This window comes from Aquarana catesbeiana, linkage group LG01 (genome assembly GCF_042186555.1).
Source record: "Aquarana catesbeiana isolate 2022-GZ linkage group LG01, ASM4218655v1, whole genome shotgun sequence".
In the NCBI taxonomy this organism is placed as follows: Eukaryota; Metazoa; Chordata; class Amphibia; order Anura; family Ranidae; genus Aquarana; species Aquarana catesbeiana.
In genome coordinates, this window is record NC_133324.1 from 545,652,717 (window position 1) to 545,678,760 (window position 26,044).

Below are 26,044 nucleotides of genomic sequence, written 5' to 3' on the forward strand. Positions count from 1 at the left end.
CGCCTCACACTGACAGGGTGTGTGGCGAGGAGAGCCAATCAGCGGCATCTCTTCACAGGGGACATCAAGACATGTGATCAGGGCACTGATCATCAGTGCCCTGATTACAATAGAGTGCCACCAGTGCCAGCAATCAGTGACCATCAGTGCCGCCCACCAGTGCCACCCATCTGTGCCCATAAGTGCAGCATATTAGTGCCTCCTCATCAGTGCCCATCAGTTCAGCCTATCAGTGCCGCCTCATTAGCGCAAATAAGTGAAGGAGAAAAATTAGTTCTTTACAAAATTTACTGACAAACTAAGAAAAACTTTTTTTTTTTTTTTCAAAATTTTTGGTCTTTTTTTTAGTAAAAAAACAAAAAACAAACAATGTCAAGTGGTTACAGTGTAGCATGACCAAATAATTGTCACTCAGTGTGACAGCGCTGAAAGCTAAAAAATGGCCTGGGCAGGAAGGGGGTGAAAGTGCCCTGCAGGCAAGTGGTTAATAAAACATTTTAAAAAAAAATTGAATTCAGATAACACAGGAAAAGGGAAAGGGGAAAACATGGGGTGGCAATATTGGAAGTTCTAGAAATTTTGGAGATTCCAGAAATACACAAAGATGAGTAGGGTTCAAAAAGGATCAACAAAATGACCGAGAAGCTAGGGTACAGAAAGCTGCTGAATAACTATATGCCCGCCTGCATGTCCACATAGTAGTGATCCTGAAAAAGTTTGTACTATCTTCAGCCACCATCATCGCCACTGCCATGATGTTGTTGAGTATCTGGGCCCATGGTAAAAGACGAGAAGTATTTTTCTAGTGGCGGGAAACCCAGGCCACCAACAGACAGTGTTTCAGGATGAAACTTTTTTAGTTTCTGAAAGGGACCCAGGAATCACCAACAAGATGGTGACCTCAGGAAAGGCATAAATATCAGAGATACACATTGAGTTGTAGGAGATAAATACTTTCTGCCAAAACAGTGACATCAGGTGGCGACCCCACTATATACACTAAATTACCAAAAATATAGAGACGCCTGCATTTACATGACCATGAACTTTAATGGCATCCCAGTCTTAGTCCCTAGAGGTCAATATTGAGTTGGCCCACCCTTTACAGCTATATCAGCTTCAACTCTTGTGGGATGGCTGTCCACAAGGTTTAGTAATGTGTCTATGGAAATGTTTCACCATTCTTCCAGAAGCGCATTTGTGAGGTCAGGAACTGATGTGGACCAGAAGGCCTGGCTCGCAGTCTCCGCTCTAATTTAGCCAAAAGGGGTTCTAATCGGGTTGAGGTCAGGACTCTGTGCAGGCCAGTCAAGTTCCTCCACTCCAAACTCGCTCATCCATGTCTTAATGGACCTTGCTTTGTGCACTGGTCCAAATCATTTGGTGGAAGGTGGGGGGGTTATGGTGTAGGGGTTGGGCTTGACACCTTAGTTCCAGTGAAGGGAGATCTTAAGGCGTCAGCTTACCAAGACATTTTGGACAATTTAATGTTCCCAACTTTGTGGGAACAGTTTGGGGATGGCTCTTTCCTGTTCCAACATGACAGCGCACCAATGCACAAACAAGGTCCATAAAGACATGGGTGAGCGAGTTTGGGGTGGAGGAACTTGACTGGCCTGCACAGAGTCCTAACCTCAACCCAACAGAACACCCATTAAATATTTTAAGCTTTTCAACGTGACAAATCTTTCAATATATCAATGAACATTCTGTGATAATTAGGATGATAAAGAGACAAAAGTTAAGAGGGAAAATCATTAATGATCTTCAAGGGAAACTCCAGTTGAAACTAAGCTCTTAACAACAGAGAGAGGTTAATATGTTGTATTTCAGATTTGGAGGCATTCATTTTAATGTTATCAAGATTGGCAATATGCTCAAATTCTAACAGGACGCTGGGTAAGCTGATAAAGGGTTGGGTGCGAAACAGAAGATCGTCTGCAAAAACGGCCAACTTGTGTGAGCCATCACCCACCTGGATACCCTTGATGGAATCATTAGCTCTAAGGGCTATGCCCAGAAGTTTCATGACAAGAACATAAGGCGGAGGAGAAAAGGGGCAGCCTGCTTGGGTTCCGTTATGTATAGTGAATGGTTCTTATAGTAGGCGGTTTGATCTTATTCTGACCGATGGGTTGTGGTACAGAGACAATATCTTATGCACTAGGATATCCCTGATACCCATTTAATGTAGAGCGGCTTCAAGGAACTGCCAACCCTGTCAAATGCCTTCTCTATGTCAATAGTTAAGAAACATAGTGAGAAAAGTTAGAAATGTGCGTGACCAATAATATCTAGCACTTGCTTCTCTAGATTAGATAAAGCCCACTTGATCACCGTGAATTAGGAATGGGAGATAACATTACAGGCGGTTAGCAATCAGTTTGGCAAAAAAAAAATTGTTGACAAGTGAATTTAGCCGATAGCTCCCACAGTTAATCAGGTCCTTACCAGGTTTAGGGAGGAGAGTGATCTGGACCTCAAGAGTTTGACAATGGAACAGACAGCTCAGTAAGACAGCGTTGAATGCCTTTTGAAGAAGTAGGCATCCGGTGGTCTCAGAATGTATTATAAAATTTTACAGAACAGCCATCAGGGCCAAGACTCTTACTGGCCAGCAGGGAAGAGAATGTGTAGCAGCTCATCGTTACTGTTCTCAACTTAGTTTTTCAGATCCAGCTATCGCACCATTATCTGATGATCGCAGGTTCAATGCTTTATAGGATTCAGTGTAAAAATAAATGCAAATGGTGTTGAAGTCAACCTTGCTGGTTTCTCCCCAGGCCTTGTTTACAGATTAACATGGCCGCGACGTTGGGTAAAAAATTGCAAGTTAGACTTACCGGTAACTTGTTTTCCAATAGGCTTTCAGGACAGCACCCGAGAGATCATGGCTCCTCCTCCCACAGGAAACACCTCATCAATTAAGTCTTTAAATTGGAGCCCTCCACGTTGCCTCGTCAGTTGTTTGTAGAGAACTCCAGCCCCAGCTGCAACACATAAGCGACAGTTATATCATAGTATTACAGCATTAGCATAAAAAAAGGGCGGGTTACTGCTGTCCTGAAAGCCTATTGGAAAACAAGTTACCGGTAAGTCTAACTTGCAATTTTCCAAAACGTCTTTCAGGACAGCACCCGAGAGGATAATCGAGACTTACTCCATTTAGAGTGGGACAACAGCCTGTAAGACTTTCCTTCCAAAAGCCTGGTCCCCAGCCGTCATGAGGTCTAACCTATAATGACGGGCAAAGGTTGTCAGACTTGTCCAAGTAGCTGCCTTACAGATTTGTTCGGGGGTGGCGCCAGCTTTTTCTGCCCAACTCACCGCCGAAGCTCTTGTAGAATGAGCCCGGACATTCACTGGACTCTCTTGACCTGTAAGGGAATAGGCTTCTGAGATAGCCATTCTCAACCATCTGGCAATGGTTCCTCTAGAAGCTTGTCTTCCTTTTTTATTACCGGAAAATAAAACAAATAGAGCATCTGAACATCTAAAGTCTTTAGTGTTTTCCAAGTAACTCAAGACTGCTCTTTTAACATCCAGGGTATGGAATTCTTCTTCCTTCTTACACGATGGATTAGAACAAAAGGTGGGAAGTATTTCCTGAGTTCGATTCTGGATCGAAGCTACCTTCGGCAAAAAATTAGGATCCGTCTTCAGAACAATTCGGTCTGAAAAAATGGAAAAGAAAGGCTCCCTGATTGATAAGGCTTGCAGCTCACTGACTCTTCGAGCTGTTGTAACAGCCACTAAAAAAACTGTTTTCAAAGTAATTAATTTCAGGAGGCTAAATTAATGGGTTCAAAAGGTTCCTTGGTCAGGGCCTGAAGAACAACCGATAAGTCCCATGCTGGACAGCTTTTGATTACCACTGGTCTAGACCGGGTAAGAGCTTTGAAGAATCTTATTACTAGGGGTTCTGATGAAATTGATTTTTCCAGGAATACCCCCAGCGCAGCAGCTTGAACCTTGAGGGTGCTGACCGCTAGGCCCTTGTCCGCCCCTTCTTGCAGGAACTCAAGAACAGAAGAAGTTTGTTTTGGTGATCTGTCAGATGCTGTGCACCAGGAGTTGAAGATTTTCCAAACTTTGGAATATATTGCTCTTGTAACCTTCTTTCTACTGGATAGGAGAATAGCTACCAACCTATCCGAGAAACCTTTTCTCTTCAAGAGCTGTTCCTCAGTAGCCAGGCCGTGAGCTTTAGTTTTGCTACTTCCTGGTGAAGCAGAGGACCTTGTAACAGAAGGTCTTTTCTTAACGGAAGGTGCCAGTATGGTTTTAGTTGCATCTGAAGAAGGGATGAAAACCAAGGCCTTTTTGGCCAGAAGGGAGTGATGAGGATCACGGTTGTATCCTCCTTCCTGATTATTGCTATGACCCGAGGGATAAGTTGAAACGGGGGAATGCGTAACAGAGGTGAAATTTCCAATCGTGCGCCAGAGCATCCACTCCCAGTGATGCCTCGTTACTGTTCAGGGAGAAGAAGCGAGATATTTGCGAGTTTTCCTGGGTGGCAAAGAGATCCACTCTTGGGCGCCCCCATTTCTGCACTATTAAATGGAACATTTCTGGATTCAATTGCCACTCCGCTTCCAATATCTGGTTCCTGCTTAGGAAGTCCGCTACTCTGTTTAGGGTCCCTTTTAAATGGACCGCGGATAAGGATAGAGTATGGAGCTCTGCCCAACTCAGAATGACTTTTGCCAGGCTTTGCAGAACTTTGCTTCTGGTTCCCCCCTGTCTGTTTATGTAAGCCACCGCCGTGGAGTTGTCTGACAGGATCTGAGTATGCTGCCCCTGGACTTCTTTCACAAAGGTCAGTAAGGCCATCTCTATAGCTTTTAGTGCCATCCAATTTGAGGACCTCAGTGCATCTTTTGTGGCCCACGAGCCCTGGGCCCACCGGCCGCTCATATGAGCCCCCCAACCCCAGGAACTGGCATCGGTTGTCAACCTCACCTGTGTTGGGAAGGACCATAACAGACCCTCTGAATACCTTGTCTGGTTCTACCACCACCAAAGACTTCTTTTTACTGAAGTAGGGATCTTCACTAATGAATCTAGTGAATCCTGCTGGTGATTCCAGGTTTTTAACAGGAAACTTTGCAGAGGTCTGAAGTGGAGCTTTGCCCACTGGATGGCCGGTATGGAAGAGGTCAGGGTTCCCAATGCTGACATGACCTTCCTGATGGACAGAAATTGATTGGACTGAAACAGTGACACCACTTGTACCAACTTTTTCTGTTTTTCCTCTGGAAGAAAAATTTTTTGTTCCAAAGAGTTGATACGGAAACCCAGGAATAACACTTCCTGTGAGGGAATCAGATTTGATTTTTGAAGGTTTAAAATCCACCCTATGGATTCTAGGTGAACACGGGCTCTGAGCAAGTTTTCTTGAAGACCTTCTCTGGTCTGGGCCCTAACAGGTGAGAACCTGTGTCTCCCAGGATAAACCTGAGAGATCATGGCTCCCACCAGAGGTGTTCCTCCAGCTGGAGGAAACACAAAAAACTGACGAGGCAATGTGGAGGGCTCCAATTTAAAGACTTAATTGATGAGGTGTTTCCTGTGGGAGGAGGAGCCATGATCTCTCGGGTGCTGTCCTGAAAGACGTTTTGGAAAACAGACATCAATTTGGATAACCAAGGCTTGTTCTGAGTAAAAAAATGACCATCAAATTATGAATGCAAAAAGGAAACCAAGCCTCATATCCAAAAAGGAAAACCCACGGTGTCACCCCAGAATATACATACTATAATTTATATATATTATATATTATGCGCAACTACTACATTTCTTTTTCTAAAAATAAATGCACAATTTCTTATCTGTAAAAAGATGAGCATTATTTATTTATTTATTTTTTAAATGTGAACTTATCCTTTAATGCATTGGAAAGCCTCACACGCACAATCCATAATGAATAATCTTTGTAAAACACCAAAAATGGGACACTCATCACCTTTTGTGGGAAGGTGGAGGTATGATCTGGGAGAGACAGTTACAAAACAAGAATAGAGAGTACTATTTTTCTCATATAAATCTCCAATAAGCAATTGCTACCAGAAAATGGGCTACAAGATTGTGACCAGGAGGTATAACCCCCCTAGACAAAACTATACCTCCTGAACCCAGTCCTACCCAACATGCTGGAGGATGCAGTTCAGGAGACAGAGACCAATACATTTTCTGGCCCCTCACGAGGAAAAACTAATTTTTCAAACAAAGCACCTACCCAAGGCAAAGATGTTTCCCAAAAGGGGGAGGGGGGGACAAACGATTAAGGGAGAATCATTTTCAGTAGGGCAGTATTTTAACTATAAAGCATAGATTTAAAAAAAAAAAAAAAAACAAAAAAAAAAAAAACACAGGGCTATGATTTCAAACTAACAGAAGAAAAAAAGTTCAAAATAAACCATAGAAGTATTTTTTACAGCAAAATTAGTTAAATTAAAACTACAGACAAAACTTTTTTTTTTTTTTTTTGGATAAAGTGGAGAGAGATTACAACACCCGTCAGATTTTATTGCCATGTTTCCCAGTCACGGAGGTTTAACCTATGTACTTTTTACCATCATCACCAGGAGTAAAAGAAAAGCCACAATTTTGGGTTGTCATCAGAACAGAAAGAGGAGAAATCTTCCAATGGGGACACTCGTTTTGGTGATCACCAGGAATTTCCTCACTTTGGAGGAATTTCTTCTCACTTCCTGATTTGCTATAAGCAAGAAAGTGTGGGGAAATCCCCCCAATGGGATACAGATGGCAAAAAAGCCTGACAGGATAATAACCCCTCCCTACGTTAACCAAAACGGAAAAAAAAAAAAAAGGTTTTCCTTTAGTTCTACTTTAATGCTTGGAATAGATTTTCCAGTAGAGCTGGTGTCCATCAACACAGTAAGTGAATGGTTGGGACAAACACAGTTCTGAACTGACAAAAAAGGTTACAAAACAAAAATTACAAATTAAAACAATTTGATTTTTTTCTGCTGTCAATGACATTTAGACAGACAATGAAAAGCCTAACTTTGTAACTGAAAGAAACTCACAAAAGTTCAGTAAGGCCTCATGCACACGAGACGCTGTTAAACGCGCGTTCAGAGGCAGTTGAACACTTTTTTCAACTGCCCCTGAACTCATGAGATGTTATCCTATGTGTCCATGTACACAGTCTCGTTTTTTGGCGTTTTTATGCAGTTTTTCCAGAAGCAAAAAAAAAAAATGGGTTAAGACGCAAAAGTTTTCCACGTTTCAGACGTCAAACGCGGCTAAACGTGGTACCGCGTTTAGCCGCGTTTGCGTTTATAAGTGTTTTTAAAGGAACCCTATTTTTTGGACCAGAAAACACAGAAATATGATGGTAAACTGCAGCAGAGTGACATTTTGCGACCCGAATTTGGGGCCCCATATCTCAGGGCCACTTGCTGCTAGGAACCCAAATTTGGTGTGCAAACATAGGGGAACACTACAACATATCCAAAGTTGGGGTTCCTAGCACCAAGTGGCCCTAAAGTCGGGTCGCAAAATGTCAAGAACTTATCTGCAGCAGAGAATGACATTTTGCGACCTGAATTTGGGGCCCCATATCTCGGGGCCACTTGGTGCTAAAAACCCCAAATTTGGGGTGCAAACACAGTGGAACAACTAGCACTACAACACACCCAAAGTTGGGGTTCCTAGCACCAAGTGGCCCCGAGATACGGGCCCCAAAGTCGGGGCGCAAATGTCATTCTCTGCAATATGTTCAATATGGGATCCATTTCCAAAAAAAAAAAAACACAGAAAGAGGCAAATGCAAGTATACAACTGCGCTCTCTGCTGCTGCTGCTGCTGCTGCTGCTCACACTGATCAAAATGGCAGAAATAGTTAAAATTGATCATGCTTTCTGAGCTTGGGGAGGGTCTTTATCTTAACTAAACGCTTCTAGACGCAAACGCGGCTAAACACGACATGCAAACGCGGCAAGACAGGCATTTCTAAATGCCGGTTTCAGCTTTTAAAAACATGTGTTCAGCAGAGTTTGCACTGGCGTCTCATGTGCATGAAGCCTAAACGTGCAAATAAACACCTATCTAAAGAAGCCTTAGCATAAGGCTCATGTCACACTGGTAATTTAGGAGCAGTTACAAATTTGTGCTCTCCATCCTCCTTGGACCTTACTACATACCCTGTTACATAAAGTCAACTACTACTTTACGTTATCAATTTTCCCTCCTCCCATTTGTCTCTACCCTTCACAAAAAGGGAAGTAGTGGAGAAGGCAGTCACAAACAGGTCCAAAAACAAAACCAACAAAAACATCTTGGCAATAGATGCATATTTTCCAGTGTTTTATCCCTTTAAGCCCTCATGCACACAGGCTGTTAAAAAAACGTTATGAAAACGCCAGTATCTTTGCAGTGATTTTTTTAAACTTTTTTCAGCTTTTTTCAGCGTTTTTGCAATAGCGTTTTTTAGCGTTTTTCCGCGTTAGCGTTTTTGAGCGTTTTTTTTTTTCCAAATTTTTTTTTTTTTTTTTTCAATGGATCAAAAACGCTAAAAAACGTTGGTGAATGACGTTTTTGAGCGTTTTTCAGCGTTAGAGCGTTTTTACAGCTGAAAAACGTCTTTCAGAACCCACTGGTCCTGGGTTTTTTTTACAGCTTAAAAACGCCTATGCCGCTTGCAGCTCAAAAATGCCTAGGTGGGCATGAAGCCATAGACTAACATAGACAGGCCTTTTTAAGCTGCAAAAAAAGCTCAAAAAAGCAGCTGTAAAAACGTCCGTGTGCATGAGGACTAAAAATGTTACAAGTACAGAAGAACATCTGCCAGAAAAAATCAAATGTGCTTATAACTTCCTGTTTGGCTGACAGCAAAGTGCCTTTGCCGTACAGAAATTCAAAAAAGCATCATAAGCTCTGCTTGCTGAACAGAGAACTCCTTCTACCCCACCCCATGTCCCATTCCACATGTCAATTTTTTTCCCCAGGAAAACAACGCTGCTACCTTGACTTCTGCTGTTCTAGAAAACCACACGCACTGCGCATGCGCCCCGCATCATATGCGCATGGCGACATCACTGACCTCAGGAAACTGCATTCAAATTCGTTGACTGACGGCCAATTCGTCGACCGGACATATTTTTAGCACTAAACTGGGCTTATATAGCGAAATACTGTATTTTCAAATCCATCACACTCTTTTTATATTGAATTTTAAAAGCGGTGGTGTTCTGTCAGATTAGCAAACCTGTCAGATCTGTATAATTTCCGCTGCTTTTAAAATTCAACATCAAAGCAGTGTCACGGACTTCTAAATACTGTTTTGCACTATATAAGCTGAGTTTACTGTTAAAAGTAAGCGTGGAATGCAAGACTTGGGTGGGTGTAAAAATATGTCCGCTGCCACCTTCTGACTGCAGGCTCAGTATGGCCGAGTGCGGGGTGTAGCAAGATGGCCGTCAGTCGATGAATTTGACATGCAGTGTCCTGACATCAGCGATGACGCACTGCGCATGCACAGATGATACGGTGCTCATGCGTAGTGCGTGTGGTTTTCTGCAACAGCTGATTCTACGTCAAAGGAAGCAATGTGGTTCGATATTCTAATGGGTGTGACATTTTATCAGAACACCTGCCCACCCACTCTGTGTAAGAAAAGGACTCTTGTGAGATGTATTTCTTAGGGCAGGCCCACATCAGTAGGAAGTGAGCTCCTAGCAGCTGCTTCTGCAGGATTTTTACAAGCCTGTTGGTGATGTCACAGAGGATAATAAAAGATGTTTTTCGCTACAGGAAAATAGCAAAAGAAAAAAAGGCCTATAATGGGGCATGCTCTGGAGGAAGAGCTTTGAGGATAAATATGGCTGATGTCAGGAAACACATTTTAAATCACAAAGTATTCAAGGCACTTTCCAAACTGGAACAGATTTTCCAGTAGAGCTGGTGTCAATCAACAGTAAGTGAATGGTTTTCAAACACAGATCTAGTGTTGGCATGGACGAAAGCCCTCAATGAGTTTCTGGCTAATTTAGCCAAAATATTCCACAAGATGTAATTATTAGACCAATAAATTGTTTCATACACACACACACACACACACACACACACTCTAAGACCCTTCTCTCCAAATGGAATAATAATTATAGTGTACAAAGAGTGATATTTATCCTTCACTACCGCAACACAGGTACCACCTGGCCTGGGGGTTCCATCCCGGCAAGAGCAGCTAGCTCTGCAGTCATGCTTGGAGATTCTGGTCTTTAGGACATTCTACACCATGGTGTCATTTAAGTGGACAGGATGTGCCTGAAAGGTGTCTTCTCACAGTTGCACAGCACTTCCTACTTCCACCCTGTAGCAGATTTTGAGTGACAAGTCCTCAATGTTATCTAATCAAGAAAAAGAAGGTTCAAGTTGGACTACAGACTGAACCATACAAAAACATGCCATTAGCACAGGCATTAACATGCTTCAAACTGTGTGAAAGGGCCCTGTCTCTAAAAGTTCAGATGGGCTGACTGAAAAAAGGGGAGAAAGTTGAACGAGTCCATGTCCTGAATTACTCACGTCTGTGCTTAAATTTCACCTTGGACTACTGAGCTTTGAATTTTGACATAATCAACAGGATGTATAGAGAAATAGGAAAAAGCATGAAAATAGGATTTTTTCATCATACTTACCTGTAAAATCCTTTTCTTTGAGTACATCATGGGACACAGTCAGGCTAATATTCATTACATGCTGGGTTATACTTCATCATCAGGTGAATGGACACTGGTAGACCAAAGGTCTTCAGACAGGAAGTGATCCCCTATATAACCCCTCCCATACAGGAAGTACTTTAGTTTTGTAGCAAGTACTAAATCCATAAAAAAGAGGGGAGGGATCTCTGTGTCCCATGATGTACTCAAAGAAAAAGGATTTTACAGGTAAGTATCATGGGACACAGAGTCAGGCTAATATTCATTACCTGCTGGGACGTCCCAGAGCAATAGCTTTGAGGGGAGGGAGACACCCTGCCAAACAATAGCCATCAGAACTTATACGGCAGCCCGCAGTACACTGCGGACGAAAGCCGAATTCTTGGCTGCTCGAACATTCACTTGATAACATTTTGTGAACGTATGCACTGAAGACCAGGTAGCAGCCTTACAAATCTGAGCCACAGATACCTGATGGCGAAAAGCCCATGAGGTTCTCTCACCCTAAGAGCCGGTTCACACTAGGACGACTTGTCAGGCGACTTAGCCGCCTGACAAGTAGCGTCCCGTTCCGTACAATGGAACCATTCTAATCGGAGCAACGCAAGTCGCTCCGACTTAGAAAAAGGTTCCTGTACTACTCTGGGGGCGACTTGCATAGACTTCTATGTAGAAGTCGTTTTGCAAGTCGCCGCTGCAGTCGTGTTCAAGTCGTCTGAGGCAGTCGCGCCGGAAGTCGTGCTGCCTCAGTGTGAACCGACTCTAAAGGGAGGAGCTTTATGTTTCAGACCGTAGGCCTGAATGACAAATTGACGGACCCAAATGGCAATGGAAACTTTGGAAGCTGCCTGCCCCTTCTTGGGTCCTTTTGGTAAAACAAAAAACCAAAAAAAAAAAAAAAAAGGAGGAGTCTGATCCTCGGATGTCCACAAATCTAGACAAATAAGCCTTTACTGCCCGGACAACGTCCAAAGAATGCAGTCATCTCTCTTCCGCCGAACGAGGCTGAAAGAAAAAAGGCAAAATAATGTGCTGATTTAAATGAAAGGCCGACACCACTTTTGGCAAAAAGGATGGAACAGGACGTAACACGACTGTCATGGTGAAGGATCAAGTACGGTTCCCTGCATGAAAGGGCCGCCAACTCCGACACCCTTCTAGCCGAGGTGATAGCCATCAGGAAGGCTAGCTTTCATGACAGCAAGTCTAATGGAATTTCTTTAATAGGTTCAAATGGTTGTTCCTGTAACACAGACAGCACCAAGTTCAAATCCCAAGGACACATAGGTGACCTAATGGGGGGGAAGCAAGCGAGTTGCCCCTAACATAAAGGTTCGGATCAGCGAATGGGAGGCTAAAGGCCTTTGGAAGAATACTGATAGGGCAGAAACTTGACCTCTGATTGTACGCAAAGCCAATCTGATTTCCACAGCTGACTGTAGAAAAGAGAATTCTCCCAATCACATATTTCCAAGGATGCCATCTTTTGGCTTTACACCAAGCAATACAAGTCTTCCAGCGCTTATGATAAATCTTCCTAGTGACAGCTTTTCTAGCATTCACTAGAGTAGACACCACTGGTCCCGAGATGTCACGGTCCTTTAACACCCTGGCTTTAAAAGCCATGCCGTCAAACTTAGAGACTGTAAATTGGGGTGGAACATAGGACCTTGAGACAGTAGATTGGGGCGACGTGGAAGCGTCCATGGCCTGTCTATTGTCAGTGTCATAATCTCCAGGAACCAGGGCCTTCCGGGCCAGGCTGGTGCCACCAGAATGACTGGAACCCCCTCTCTCCTAATCCTGTGCAACAAGTGTGGAAGGAGAGGGATCAGAGGGAAAGCATAAACCAGGGAGTACTGGCTCCATGTAACTATCAGAGCATCTGCTCCAATTGCTAGAGGATCTCGTTTGAGACACAAACTGCTGTAGCTTGTTGTTGAACCTGGATGCCAGTAGGTCGACCAATAGCCATCCCCAAACGTTGGCAAATTTCCTGGAACACCTCTGAGTGTAGGAACCATTCCCCCGGGCTAAAATAACCTGCCTTCCAGTTTTCTACTCCCGGGATATGGACTGCCGATATAATTGGCACATGACACTAAGCCAGGGTTGTATGTAGGTGACCTCCTTCAGAGCTGAACGACTCCTGGTACCGTCTTGGTGGTTTATATAGGCCACTGCCATGGCATTGTCGGACTGAACCCTGATGGGGCAGTTCTGAAGCTCCACCATCCAGGACCGTAGGGCCAGACGTACTGCCCGTAATTCTAGGACGTTGATGGGCAGGGACTGCTCTGTCCTTGACCATTTCCCCTGAGCTGTGAGCCTGTCTAGGGTCGCTCCCCAGCCTGAGAGACTGGCATCTGTAGTTAGTACTCTCCAAATTACCAGGAGAAAGGACTTTCCCTTTCACAGGTTCTGATCCTGCAACCACCAGTTTAGGCTTAAGCATGCCTGAGGAGATGAGCACACTGGATAATCCAGGGCTTTTCTTCCGCTGTTCCGAGCCAACAAGATGTCTTGTTGTAAGGGCCTGGAATGGAACTGGCATAGGGCACTGCCTCGAAGAAGGATACCATCCTCCCTAGAAGACTCATACAGAGCCGAATGGAGGGTTGTCTGGTGCCCCTTATCTGACGCACCTGATCCTTCAGGGCACAGAGCCTTATGGGAGGCAAGAATACTCTTGCTTGGACCGTGTTTAGGATCAGACCTTGTATTTATGATCAAAGTCTAAGCTTTTCAAATAACGTACTGTGTATATTATGCTCTGTTCTAGAGCCTGTACTGAGTGATCTCTGAGCAGGAGGTCATCCAGATACCCGAGCACCAGGATCCCTTGGGCCCTTAAAAGACCCAGTACTGGTGCTAGGACCTTTGCGAACACCCGGGGAGCTGTAGCAAACCCGAAGGGTAGAGCCACAAGCTAAAAATGACGTTTCCTGTACTGCGAAATGTAGGAACCTCCGATGAGGCTGAAAGATAGTTACGTGTAAATACGCATCTTTTATATCGATGGAGGCTAGAAAGTATCCCCTTCTGGAGTGAGGTTACTACTGGGTGTGGCGTATCTGGATTTTGCAAAAGCATTTGACACAGTTCCCCATAAACGTTTACTGTACAAAATAAGGTCCGTTGTCATGGGCCATAGGGTGAGTACATGGATTGAAAACTGGCTACAAGGGCGAGTTCAGAGTGTGGTGATAAATGGGGAGTACTCGGAATGGTCAGGGGTGGGTAGTGGGGTCCCCCAAGGTTCTGTGCTGGGACCAATCGTGTTTAATTTTGTTCATAAACGACCTGAAGGATGGGATAAACAGTTCAATCTCTGTATTTGCGGACGATACTAAGCTGAGCAGGGCAATAACTTCTCTGCAGGATGTGGAAACCTTGCAAAAAGATCTGAATAAATTAATGAGTTGGGCAACTACATGGCAAATGAGGTTCAATGTAGAAAAATTTAAAATAATGCATTTGGGTGGCAAAAATATGAATGCGATCTATATACTGGGGGAGGAGAACCTCAGAGGGAATCTAGGATGGAAAAGGACCTGGGGGTCCTAGTAAATGATAGGCTCGGCAATGGCACGCAATGCCAAGCTGCTGCTAATAAAGCAAACAGAATACTGGCATGCATTAAAAACGGGATTAATTCCAGAGATAAAACGATAATTCTCCTGCTCTACAAGACTCTGGTCCAGCCGCACCTAGAGTATGCTGTCCAGTTCTGGGCACCAGTCCTCAGGAAGGATGTACTGGAAATGGAGCGAGTACAAAGAAGGGCAACTAAGCTAATAAAGGGTCTGGAGGATATTAGTTATGAGGAAAGGTTGCAAGCACTGAACTTATTCTCTCTGGATTAGAGACGCTTGTTAGGCGATATGATTTAAATTTACAAATACCATACTGGTGACCCCACAATAGGCATAAAACTTTTTTTGCGGAAGGGAGTTTAACAAGACACGTGGCCACTCATTAAAATTAAGAAAAGAGGTTTAACCTTAAACTACGTAAAGGGTTCTTTACTGTAAGAGCGGCAAGGATGTGGAATTCCCTTCCACAGGCGGTGGTCTCAGCGGGGGGGCATCGATAGTTTCATGAAACTATTAGATAAGTACCTGAACGACCACAACATACAGGGATATACAAGGTAATACTGACATATAATCACACACATAGGTTGGACTTGTGTCTTTTTTTGACCTCACCTACTACGTAACTGAGCGGACAGACTCCATCCGAAAGGACTGTATCAATAGATACTTGTTCAGGGACCTTAGGTCCAAAATGGGCCTTGTGTCCCCGTTTGGTTTCTGAACCATAAACAGGTTTGAGTAAAACCCTGTGCCCCTTTCGAATACAGGAACCTCTACAATCACTCCTTGATGCACTAGATAATGTAGTGCCTGAAGCAATACGTTTCTTTTTGTAGGATCCGAGGGAACGGTGGATCTTAGAAACCTCTGAGGGGGAACCCTCCCCAACTCCAGCTTGTAACCACGAGATATAATTGAGGTGACCCACTCGTCCTGAATTGTTGATTTCCAAATGTCCGCAAAGTGCAGCAGCCTTCCCCCCACCCGATGGAGTGGGGACGACACCTCAAAAGGAGGGCTTGGTGCTGGGTTTAGAAGTATTTTGGACCCAGGGCCTTTTCTGGCCTTGGCCCTGCCCCTGGCACCATGTTGGCGGCAGAACCGCCCTGACGCTGAGACATTTGAGCAAGCAGACCCTGGGTTTTTAAAATGGGAAACCTGCCAATAACTTTTTTACAAGGAAGCTTGGTTGACCAGTTCTTAAGCCATAAAAGTCGGCGCATATGTACAGACAAGAAAGCCAGACGAGAAACCTGCTGTAGTGAATCCTTTAAAGCATCAACAGCAAAACACTTTCAGGCAGATCATCCTCCTGGTTAGGCCATTTGACCTGATCCTTTACAGACTGGCAAATCCCAATTGCTGCAACAGCTGGCTGAATAGCTGAACTGGCCAAAGAAAAGGAAGCCTTTAATCATAACTCCAATTTCTTATCAACAGGGTCTTTCAAGCCCTGTGCGTTATCTACAGGACAAGTTAAGTTCTTGTTTAAAGGGGTTGTAAAGGTAAGATTTTTTTCTGCTTGTTCTGCACAGAGTGGCCCCGAACCTGGTCTTCTGGGGTCCCTCGGCGGCTGTTTCAGCTCCTCCCCGCAAGCATTCACCACCTTAATGCGAGCTCCCTCGCATGGTGGTGAGTGCTTGCGGGCGCGCTCCCGTGATACAGCCGGCGGCTATAGCCGCTCGCTGTATCACTCGGCCCCGCCCCCCGGCGCGCCGCGTCATCGGATGTGATTCACAGCAGCGCGAGCCAATGGCTGCGCTGCTTTCAATCCATCCACTGCAGCCAATCAGCGACCAGGCTGAGCTGCAATGAAGATGACGAGAACGAGCAGCGAAGATTCGAGGCGTCAGGTAAGTAAAACGGGGGGGCTGGGGGCGGCGGTATTGTCAAAAGTTTCTTCACCTTAATGCATAGAATGCATTAAAGGTGAAAAAATTTTTACCTTTACAACCCCTTTAAGGAAGAGACTGCTGCATCTACGGCTGGCATGTTCCATTTTTAAACAAACTTTTCATTCATGGGATATAAAAAGGGAAAACCTCTTAGGAGGAACTAAAGTCCTGTCAGGATGTTCCCAGTCGGCGTACACCGCCTGTTCCAACAGGGGGTGTAGAGGGAAAGTCTGTGCGACCTGAAGAGCCCTCAGAGATCCCAAAGAGAAACAGGGGGGCTCAGTCACCTCTGCAAGAGGCAACTTAAAGGCAGAATGAACCATTTCAGTCAGGATCAAAAGCCTCTGTGACTGAGAGGCAGACATCGACTGGATATCCAGATTGCTCAGAAGCTGACTCATCTGCCGGGAACTCCACCGAATCCTGAGTTTAAGCTCTTCTACATCCTCAACCCATTCCTGCTCCAGACTAGGAGGCTCCGGGGAGAGGGATCTGTCACGCTTCCTGCCACCCTGCTTAAAATAAGTGTCGGAACGTTCTGTGCATCCATACGCACAAGTGCGGTCGCGGTGAACAGGCTTGACTGTATTCGAATACGATGCGAATCTTCGTGTGCCCAGATAAAGGCTACTGCGCATGTGCGGCAAAGCCACTTGCGACATGGTCGCCAAACAAACTACTGAGCACAGTGGCACACTTGCGACGCATGTGCGCCATGGTGAACCAAGGCGCCATCATACAGGTAAAAAACAGCCAGACAAGCAAAAAAGGTACACTTTGCAAACTCCCACAGCTAGCCCAGAACTCCCCCGTATGGTCACTGCACACAGGTGTCCAGCTTTTATCTAGCTTGACTGATTGTTACAATCACTGGGACACCCCACAATAATAAAATAAAAGGGGTTTCACTTACCCGTTCAGGCGCAGGGCCACTTAGAAACTAAGGGCCAAATCTTCACCCTTCACGGCGAGTTCCTGCCACTTAGACCTTCAAGGACTGGGCACCCTTTTCATGTTTAGGGTCCTCTCCCTTGGACCTGTACAGCACCCTGCAGGAAATGCCTTAGCGCTGTAGTGTCCAGGATTTCCACTCCGCAGGGTCCAGCGCCCAGAGGTCACATTACAGGCAAAACCTTGCAGGATCTTGAGTGTTCTTTGCAAGGCTCGGGTACCATTTATCCAAGTATAAAAGCCTGTGTCAAATGGATCCGATCGGTCAATCCCTTGATTCATTTTGGAACCATTTGAGGGACTAGAGACCTGGAGCTCGGAGAGCTCAAACAAACCGTGCCATCCACCTTGCAGACACTTGTAAAAAACTAAAGTACTTCCTGTATGGGAGGGGTTATATAGGGGATCACTACCTGTCTGAAGACCTTTGGTCTACCAGTGTCCATTCACCTGATGGTGAAGTATAACCCAGCAGGTAATAAATATTAGCCTGACTGTGTCCCATGATGTATGAGAAAGAAAAAAAGGAGCCTAAAGCTGTACCTGCTGGTTGGCAATATTTCACATCAGCCTGACTTTTCTGGGGGGTTTTTTTGTTTGTTTTTTAGTCCTGAGAAGAACAATATACAATTCTATATATTCTCTCAAATGAATTACAGGTGAGTAACTAGACATGTATTCTGAAACTTTAAGCACACTGTTCAAACCATGACAAAGATTTCAAGCGGTTTTGGAGGCAAAAAATAGTCCTACCTTGCACTACATGGATGCACATTACAAAATGGCAAGTTCAGAGACGCTTTCAGAAACTCGAACCGGAATTTAGCATTTGCATGTAACTTCATATAAGGCAGCACTACGACTACATGGACAGCACATTTACATAATGCTTAATTTCAATAACGTATGTCTACATTTTTGTTTACGTAGGAATGTGATGAGAGCGCTTTAGAGTTCGTTCACACCAGCCAGCACTCAGTTTTTACCACATGGGCTGGTGTCCATTGTGTACCAGCAATGAGGAGCAGTGCGTATCGGGACATATAATATAATGTAACACATTACCTGCTTTCCTTTCCTTCCTTTATCTTCAGTCTTAACATCCTGAGACTCATTAAATACTCTCAGACATTCCTCCATTGGGTCAGGGTCTGAGTCCAAGTTTTTTTCAAGAATGGAATAGTCTATTTCTGAGGAGTCCTGAGAAGATGTAGAACTTCTACGGGAGGAGCTTGTGATCCTCTCTTTACTATTCATAACCTTTCCACAATGAGAATTTCTATTTATACTATTTTTTTTCCCTTCTTCTTCACTGCTTTCATCACCAAATAAATCCACGTGACTCAAAGTTCTCTGCTTTGTTCTAGTTTTCAACACCCTTTCAGTGGGTTCTTTAGATTTTCCGTGGGATTCTGATTTTACATCTTTAACTTTATACTTTCCACTGTTGTTATCTCCTGCTCCATGACTTGAGTCTTTAAATGACAAATTAGCCTTTTCCTTTTTGGCTTTACTTTGACTTTTTTCTTTGTTTTTAACTGATGAAATGTCTGTATTCAAACGGGCATTCTTTTCAGATAGTATGCTAGCTTTTCTTGTTTTTTTATCACTTTCCAACTTTCTGTTTTTTACAGTTGCTATTTCAGACTTTGACAAACTTTTTTTTTCTTTTAGTTCTTTACTAAAGGCTTTACTCTTGTCTGGGTCTGTACACATTAGTGACCCAGTAACAAATTCTTTCTTCTCACTTTTGGAATCCGCAAGGCTGTCTTTTTTAGCACGCACTTTGCTCTTGCACTTTTTAAGTTGTTCATCATCTACGTTAGAATGCACAGAAAAATCAATCACTGCCTGAGCAGATTTATCCTTAATTTCAGTCCGCAAGATGCTTTTATTAAGCGACAAGGGAGAACCAGAATCATCGTCCGAGTCAGAAAACGTAGCTTCTAATAGCAGATCAGGGGATTGCCTACGTACCTTCTTGGCATGAGGAGCACAACCTTCATCCAGTCTTTCTCTAGAGCTTTTCGTTACTTTTTGACGTGTAGCTTTGTTTAAAAGTCTAGCAGAATAGTTTGACATGGGATCATACTCCATATCTGTGGAAGGCTTTGAGTTATCAATAACATACTTTTTGACAATACGTTTTGGAATTGCTCTTGGAATATACTCCATGGAACGGCTTTTATTTGTTTCATTTTCACAATCATCAAGCGTATATTTGCATGCTTTAGCTGAATGAGACAGCAGTGTGGGATTGTAAGATAAAGCACTGCTTCCTGAGCCAACTGGACTGTATTCTAAATGGGAATTGACAGACTTGACAGATCTTTTTTGACTAGGGATGTACTCCTTTATCTCCAGCAGTTCTTTATATTTTCTCTGCTCTCTTTCCACCTCACTCTTGACTTCTTCAATGGCTTTATTAACTCTCTCAAGTTCAAGAGTATCATTGCAGGTCTCATGAGCAGCCCCAGAGAGGTCCTCATCCGGACAGACAGGTGCAGGTGGAAGTTCAGGGCTATAAGGATCATATTCTGCAAAAAGAATATATATTCATATTATAGGTTAGCAATATTTTCTGTATGAATACTTTTTTTATTGTAGCTAAAAACAAACCGCTCCAACTCTCAACATATGCTTTAGCAAAACAGATGGGCAGATAAAAGAATACATTTCTTCCATTAGATTTTTTTTTAAAAAAGGTTCCTTTAATTGGCAAGTAGTAACGTTAGAACTTGCCAAATAAAATGTTTCCTGTCCAGTTAATTATGCATCAATATATAAATGGGAGGTAAGCAACACAAATATTTAAATTGGAGTCATCCTAGAAAACTATATATCCCCACAAATTGGTGTCTCTCGTAACATAGTTGATTCATCCATTCCTCGAGAAAAAAAAAAAATGATGAAGAGTCATGCCAATTCTAAGCAAAGCATCATGAAGGAATAATGAACACTGAAGAGAAGAGGCAAACTTCACTTGAACTGCTCCCTTCTTAAATTGAATCTTCACATACATATTATACGTATGCATGTTATTCCATACAGGAGCCGATATGGCTTATATAGAATAATATATTTGACAGCATATTCAATAAAAAAAATAGAATAAAACGATCAAATAAAAATTTTATGTAAATTTGTGTTTTATTGCTGTACACTAATAAATAAATAGTGCAAGTATTCTGAAATGTGTCTTGTGTATCCGTATCTCACTTACTTGTCAGGAACTTGATTGACAGCAAGCTCTTAAAGTGATTGTAAAGGCTCGCTTTTTTTTTGTTGTTTTTACACATAACCAATACATAGTTACTATGTACGTTATACTTACCTTTGTGCAGTTGGTTTTGCGCACTGCAGCCGGGATCCTCCTTTCTCGGGTCGCTTTGCTGCTCCTAGCCCCTCCCTCTTTTGAGTACCCCTCAGCTAGCAGCTTGCTACATGGAAGGAATTGATTAGGGGTGGATGGCGCTACCTTATCAGGGTACCTTGATTTATAATTTAATGAACCTCAAAAGAAACCAGGAACTATATAATAATAAATACACACCTTTATCCCTCATTAGGTAGTGGATCTAAATGTCCACCGTTACCTGAGTGGACTGTGCTAGCAGATCAGTCTCATACCTACATGCAGGTGTACACCATGTGATTAATCAACACAAATTAAATAGGTGACAATTGATAAAAAATCAATAGTGACAGCCAAACAAAATAAAGTTAAATAAAACACCACGGTACGAACTTATATTGATCCCCAAATGTGTCCAAATGTGCTTATAAGCAAAAAGGTGAATTTGAATAGTCCCAACATTAGACATATAGTGCAGTGTTGCACATTAGATAATATAAACTGATGGAAAAGTAATGAAAATTAATGAACAACTTAGTGGAAAAAATTTTTTGATGAAAAGAATATATATATATATAGTGTAAAAAATATAATAAAGTCCAATGGCAGGAAGTGAAAACGTCTGTAATCGGTGACTTTCGTGAAAACAGCTGATCAAATCCAGTGACTTGCGGTGCTCCCCCTCAAAGATCCCCACTCACCAGCTCCCTGCACCCCTGCAGGGGTAGTAGGCATGTAATGGTAGGCATTACACCATGAGCTTGCTACATGGGGCACCCATGCTGAGTCAGAGCTCCGTGTATCTATTCAGACAAGGAGCCCCCAACCTGGCCCCACCCCCTCTCTCCCCTGATTGACTTTGACAGCCGCGGGAGCCAATGGTGCCGTTGCTCTGTCTCAGCCAGTCAGGAGGAGTGTACTGGATGGCTGAGGGGATTGTGGACATCGCTGCAGAGAGAAGGAACTCAGGTAGGTAATTGGGGGGCTGCTACAAACAGAAGGTTTTTTTATCTTAATGCACAGAATGCATTAAGATAAAAAAAGCTTCTGCCTTTACCACTCCTTTAAGCGTGCGGGCTGAATGAAAAAAACTGACAGATGATTGATAGACGCTGCTCGGATGCTGGTTTTCCAGTATACCCCTTAGTTTTCTGTCAGACAGCAGTACACACTAGCCAAACGTCGGCAGGTTCCCCATGGGCATTTGATTTGGTTGATGTACAGTCGGGTTTATGCTGAACTGGCCAATTTTTGGCAAGTGTGTGCCCAGCTTAAATCCATAGCTCACCAGGAGTTCAGTTTTAAACACAAGGTCAAGCCAACGAGTAAAATAGAAAAAGCAGCCATCCAATCTTTCACACGATTGGATATATTTTATCCCTCTGATGCTAGCAACTCACAAGTAAAAAGTGCAGATTCCAAAGCATCATTAGAGCTGAATTTTTTCCTTCCAGAACTAGTCATCTAGAAAATGATAATGTGGCAGGCAGAGGCAGGTGCATACATGGGAAAATATGCAGCAGCCCTGTAAATACTTACCTGAGCCCCATCTCAAGCAATGTTGCACGAGTGTCTCGGCCCGTTCAGGACTCTCCCTCCTGACTGACTGGTGCCACTGGCCAACTGCTTTTAACAGCAGTGGAAGCCAATCAAGAGAGAGAAGGGAGGGCAGGAACTGCAGCTCTGTGTCTGAATGGACACACAGAACTATGGCTCGGGTGCCCCATAGCAAGCTGATTGCCGTGGGGGTACACAATAGGAGAGAGGGGCCAGGAGCACCGAAGAGTGACCCGAAAAGAGGAGGAACCAGGCTGCTCTGTGCGAAACCACTGCACAGGGCAGGCAAGTATAACGTTTTTTTTTTAAATAACAAATAAGTCTATAGTATCACTTTAAGACCAGTGTCAATTGACTTTTTGTTTGCTTCAAAGCTGCTTCTCTCCCCATATAAGGATTGCAAAGTGCTGGGCTACAGCAATATAGAGAAGAAGACATTTCCTTTTATTCCTCTCGCCCTATATTGAGATACTGATATTATAATGCATCATTTTCCTCCAGCCACCGGGTAAACAGCTAAAGCCAAGCAAGCCCATAGACTTTTTTGCAGAGTGCTGAGAATCCTGGGAGTTGTAGTCTGAGACAGGAGCCATATAATGGGACAAATGGACTCCTTACAATACAAATTCCAATAGGCAATCCCAATAGGCACCGTGCTATGGGAGGAGTAAAAAGATGTTTTTTAAACTGCCTGGGAAAGCTCTTCCTTTTGTCACAATGGGAGTTGGAGAGAGAGCACCTCTTTCTGGATATTCACCTGCCAGTCGGAGACGGTAACTGCGGAGATCTAAGCCTGAGGACACCCAGTGGCAGCGCAGAACCGCCTACATTTCAGCACCTGCACTGCTGCAGCAGGGAGACTGGAGCATCCAGTCACCCTCTGCTTCCCACTGCTGATCATCGGGGGCTTTCTGGGAGAGATCAAGGGGCCCCCCCTTCGACAGCGCAAAGTCACCGCAGCATCCTGGGGACTGATGAAAGTGCTATTCACCCGTTGCGAATACTTCTAGCAGCGATTAAGCCAATGAGAGCAGGACACACAAGTGTAAACAATCCATACCGCACTTATTCCAAACCTAGACTGCACCTATGCCAACCATATACTACATTATACCAAACCTATACCGCATCTGAACCACATCAACCTTGCACCTGTGCGAAGACTATACCGTACCTATACTGAATGCAGGTTAATTGGGACGGTTGTAGGACCAGCCTCGTTTTGGATTTTAGGTGTTTACATGTTTAAAACAGGTTTTTCTGCTAGAAAATTACTTAGAACCCCCAAACATTATATATGGTTTTTCTTCTAACACCCTAGAGAATACAATGGCGGTCATTGCAATACTTTTTTTGCACCGTATTTGCGCAGCGGTCTTATAAGCGCACTTTTTTGGGAAAAAATTCACTTTTTTGAATAAAAAAATAAAACAACAGTAAAGTTATCCCAATTTTTTTTTATATTGTGAAATATAATGTTACGCCAAGTAAATTGATACCCAACATGTCATGCTTGAAAATTGCGCCCGCTCGTGGAATGGCGTCAAACTTTTACCCTCAAAAATCTCCATAGGCGACGTTTAAAAAATTCTACAGGTTGCATATTTTGCGCTACAGAGGAGGTCTAGGGCTAGAATTATTGCTCTTGCTCTACCGGTCGCGGCGATACCTCACATGTGTGGTTTGACCACCGTTTTCATATGCGGGCGCTACTCGCGTATGCGCTCGCTTCTGCGCGCGAGCTCGTCGGGACAGGGGGGTTTTAAAAATTTTTTTTGATATTTTTATTATTTATTTTACAATATTTTATTTATTTTTACACTGTTTAAAAAAAAAAAAAAAAAATTGTGTCACTTTTATTCCTATTACAAGGAATGTAAACATCCCTTGTAATAGAAAAAAGCATGGCAGGACCTCTTAAATATGAGATCTGGGGTCAAAAAGACCTCAGATCTCATATTTACACTAAAATGCAATAAAAAAAAAAAAAAAAAAGTCATTTAGAAAAATGACATTTGAAAAAATATGCCTTTAAGAGGCGTGGACGGAAGTGACGTTTTGACGTCGCTTCCGCCCAGCAGTGTCATGGAGACGAGTGAGCGCCATCTTGGCCTCACTCGTCTCCAGACACACCACGGCACAGGATGCGATCGTCTCCGCCGCTACCGACGGCTCCGGTAAGCGGCGGAGGGCACCGGATCGCGGCGGGAGGGGGGGGGGCCCTCTCCCGCCACCGATAAAAGTGATCTCGCGGCGAATCTGCCGCAGGGACCACTTTTATCTGAAAGCCGGCCGCCGCACGAAAACAGGGATACCGGGGTTATGGCAGCTAGCTGCTGCCATAACAACGATATCCCCGTTCAAGCTTAGGACGTACATAGTTGTGCGACAGTCGGGAAGTGGTTAAGTGCAAAAAAACTCTTAAAAGGGCCCCAACAGACTTCAAAAGAACAGCTCAAAAGGACTGCCCCTCCTCTAATTCTGCAAGCCCCCTTTGTTCCCCTGCCCCACTGCTACCATCCTCCTTTTCTTTTGGACAGTGCATACCCATCGCCACCATAAATGCGCTCTAGCAGTACAACCACAGTCCCATACATGGATTGAAATTTGTCCAGTCCCTGATGAACTAGCCAAAATTTTGATCTGTATATGGCCGGCTTAAGAGTTGCCTCTAATGGCGAATTTACGTATTTAGAAAATGTATTAAAAAGGCACAGATGGGGCGTGGCTTAGCAATGGCCGAGTAAAGACATGTACTGAAGGAGCTCCCGGCCTAAACCGATCCTAACCGGCCAAATAAATGACCTGCTGCGCTTATGGACACGGAATGAGAACCTCTAAAGGATACAGAACCAGAACGATTACAAGAGGGACACGAACACCGACCACACAGCTCGGCATCCAGAGATACCTGAGAGACAAACTAGAACTATCCCAGGGCACCATTGCAAACTCTCCGCGTGTTCCCTGCGCTGTGAGAGACTCTACCAACTCCACTATGTCACGGGCACCTTCCCCGGCAATATCTGCAGACCCTGGCCCACACATGATGGCGTTCATATCGGGATCCGCTGACCCCACACAATACCAATCTCGTCTGGAAGACGACCTCCGTACCATGCTACAGGCCCTCCCCAGGAGGGCAGATATTGAAGCACTAATCCAGCGTGTGGAGGAGGCCCATAGTAGAGACATACAAGAAATCAAAGCAGACCTACAAACAATCGACCATCGGGTGACCACCGGAGAGAACTTAACCTCCGCCTTGGAATCCCGGGTACTCTCTCTAGAACAAGCACATGAGTCCCACAGTAGGGAACTCCAAGAGTTGCAACTCCATTTAGAAGAAATGGAGGACCGCAGCCGTCGCAACAACCTGAGGCTGCGAGGGATCCCAGAAGCCACAGAATCCGAGGACCTAGCGGTGACGGTCACAGCTATATTCCACCGGCTGCTGGAAACCCCACCACCCACCTTGGAGGTCGACAGGGTCCATCGTGCGCTGGGGCCGAATCCTGCAAGGCCCCGAGATGTACTGTGCCGCCTGCATCGATATGCCCAAAAAGAGGTCATCCTGCGTGCCGCCTGGGAAAATGGTGATATAGAATTCGATGGCGCCCATATACAGATACTACCGGACATTTCCAGAGCCACGTTACAAAGACGGGCTATGCTGAAACCGGCACTGGAGGCAGCCAGACAACAAGGCTGCACATACAGATGGGGATACCCCTTGGCAGTTATGTTCCGCTCAAACCAATCCTCCTTCACGCTGCGATCACCATCGGACCTCCCTGCCTTTTTTACCTTCCTGGGGTCAGACCCGGTTCCAGTACAGAATTGGCTAATGAAGATACCAAGGCCGACGGGCCGATCGGGCCCGGTGGCGGAGGGATCCGGCCGGAATGCCCGCTCTCAGAGGCGCCGTGGAAGATCTCGATCCTCCACTGTTAGCAGGTCGCGTGAGTCGTAAACAAATTACTTTTCTAGACTCTG

The 26,044-nt window shown here is 44.3% G+C and overlaps 1 protein-coding gene across 3 annotated transcripts in view; it reads right to left on the reverse strand.

Annotated features, from left to right (window-relative positions):
* Nucleotides 1-26,044, reverse strand: part of REXO1 (RNA exonuclease 1 homolog) — a 313,808-nt gene that overhangs the window by 220,619 nt on the left and 67,145 nt on the right. For all 3 annotated transcript variants that reach the window (XR_012235589.1, XM_073595259.1, XM_073595251.1), the window contains exon 2: nt 18,202-19,673. Coding sequence is in view for 2 of the 3 variants with exons in the window: in XM_073595259.1 (XP_073451360.1) it covers nt 18,202-19,673 (1,472 nt within the window). In the remaining variant the exon portion in view is untranslated. The remainder of the gene's footprint in view (nt 1-18,201; nt 19,674-26,044) is intronic.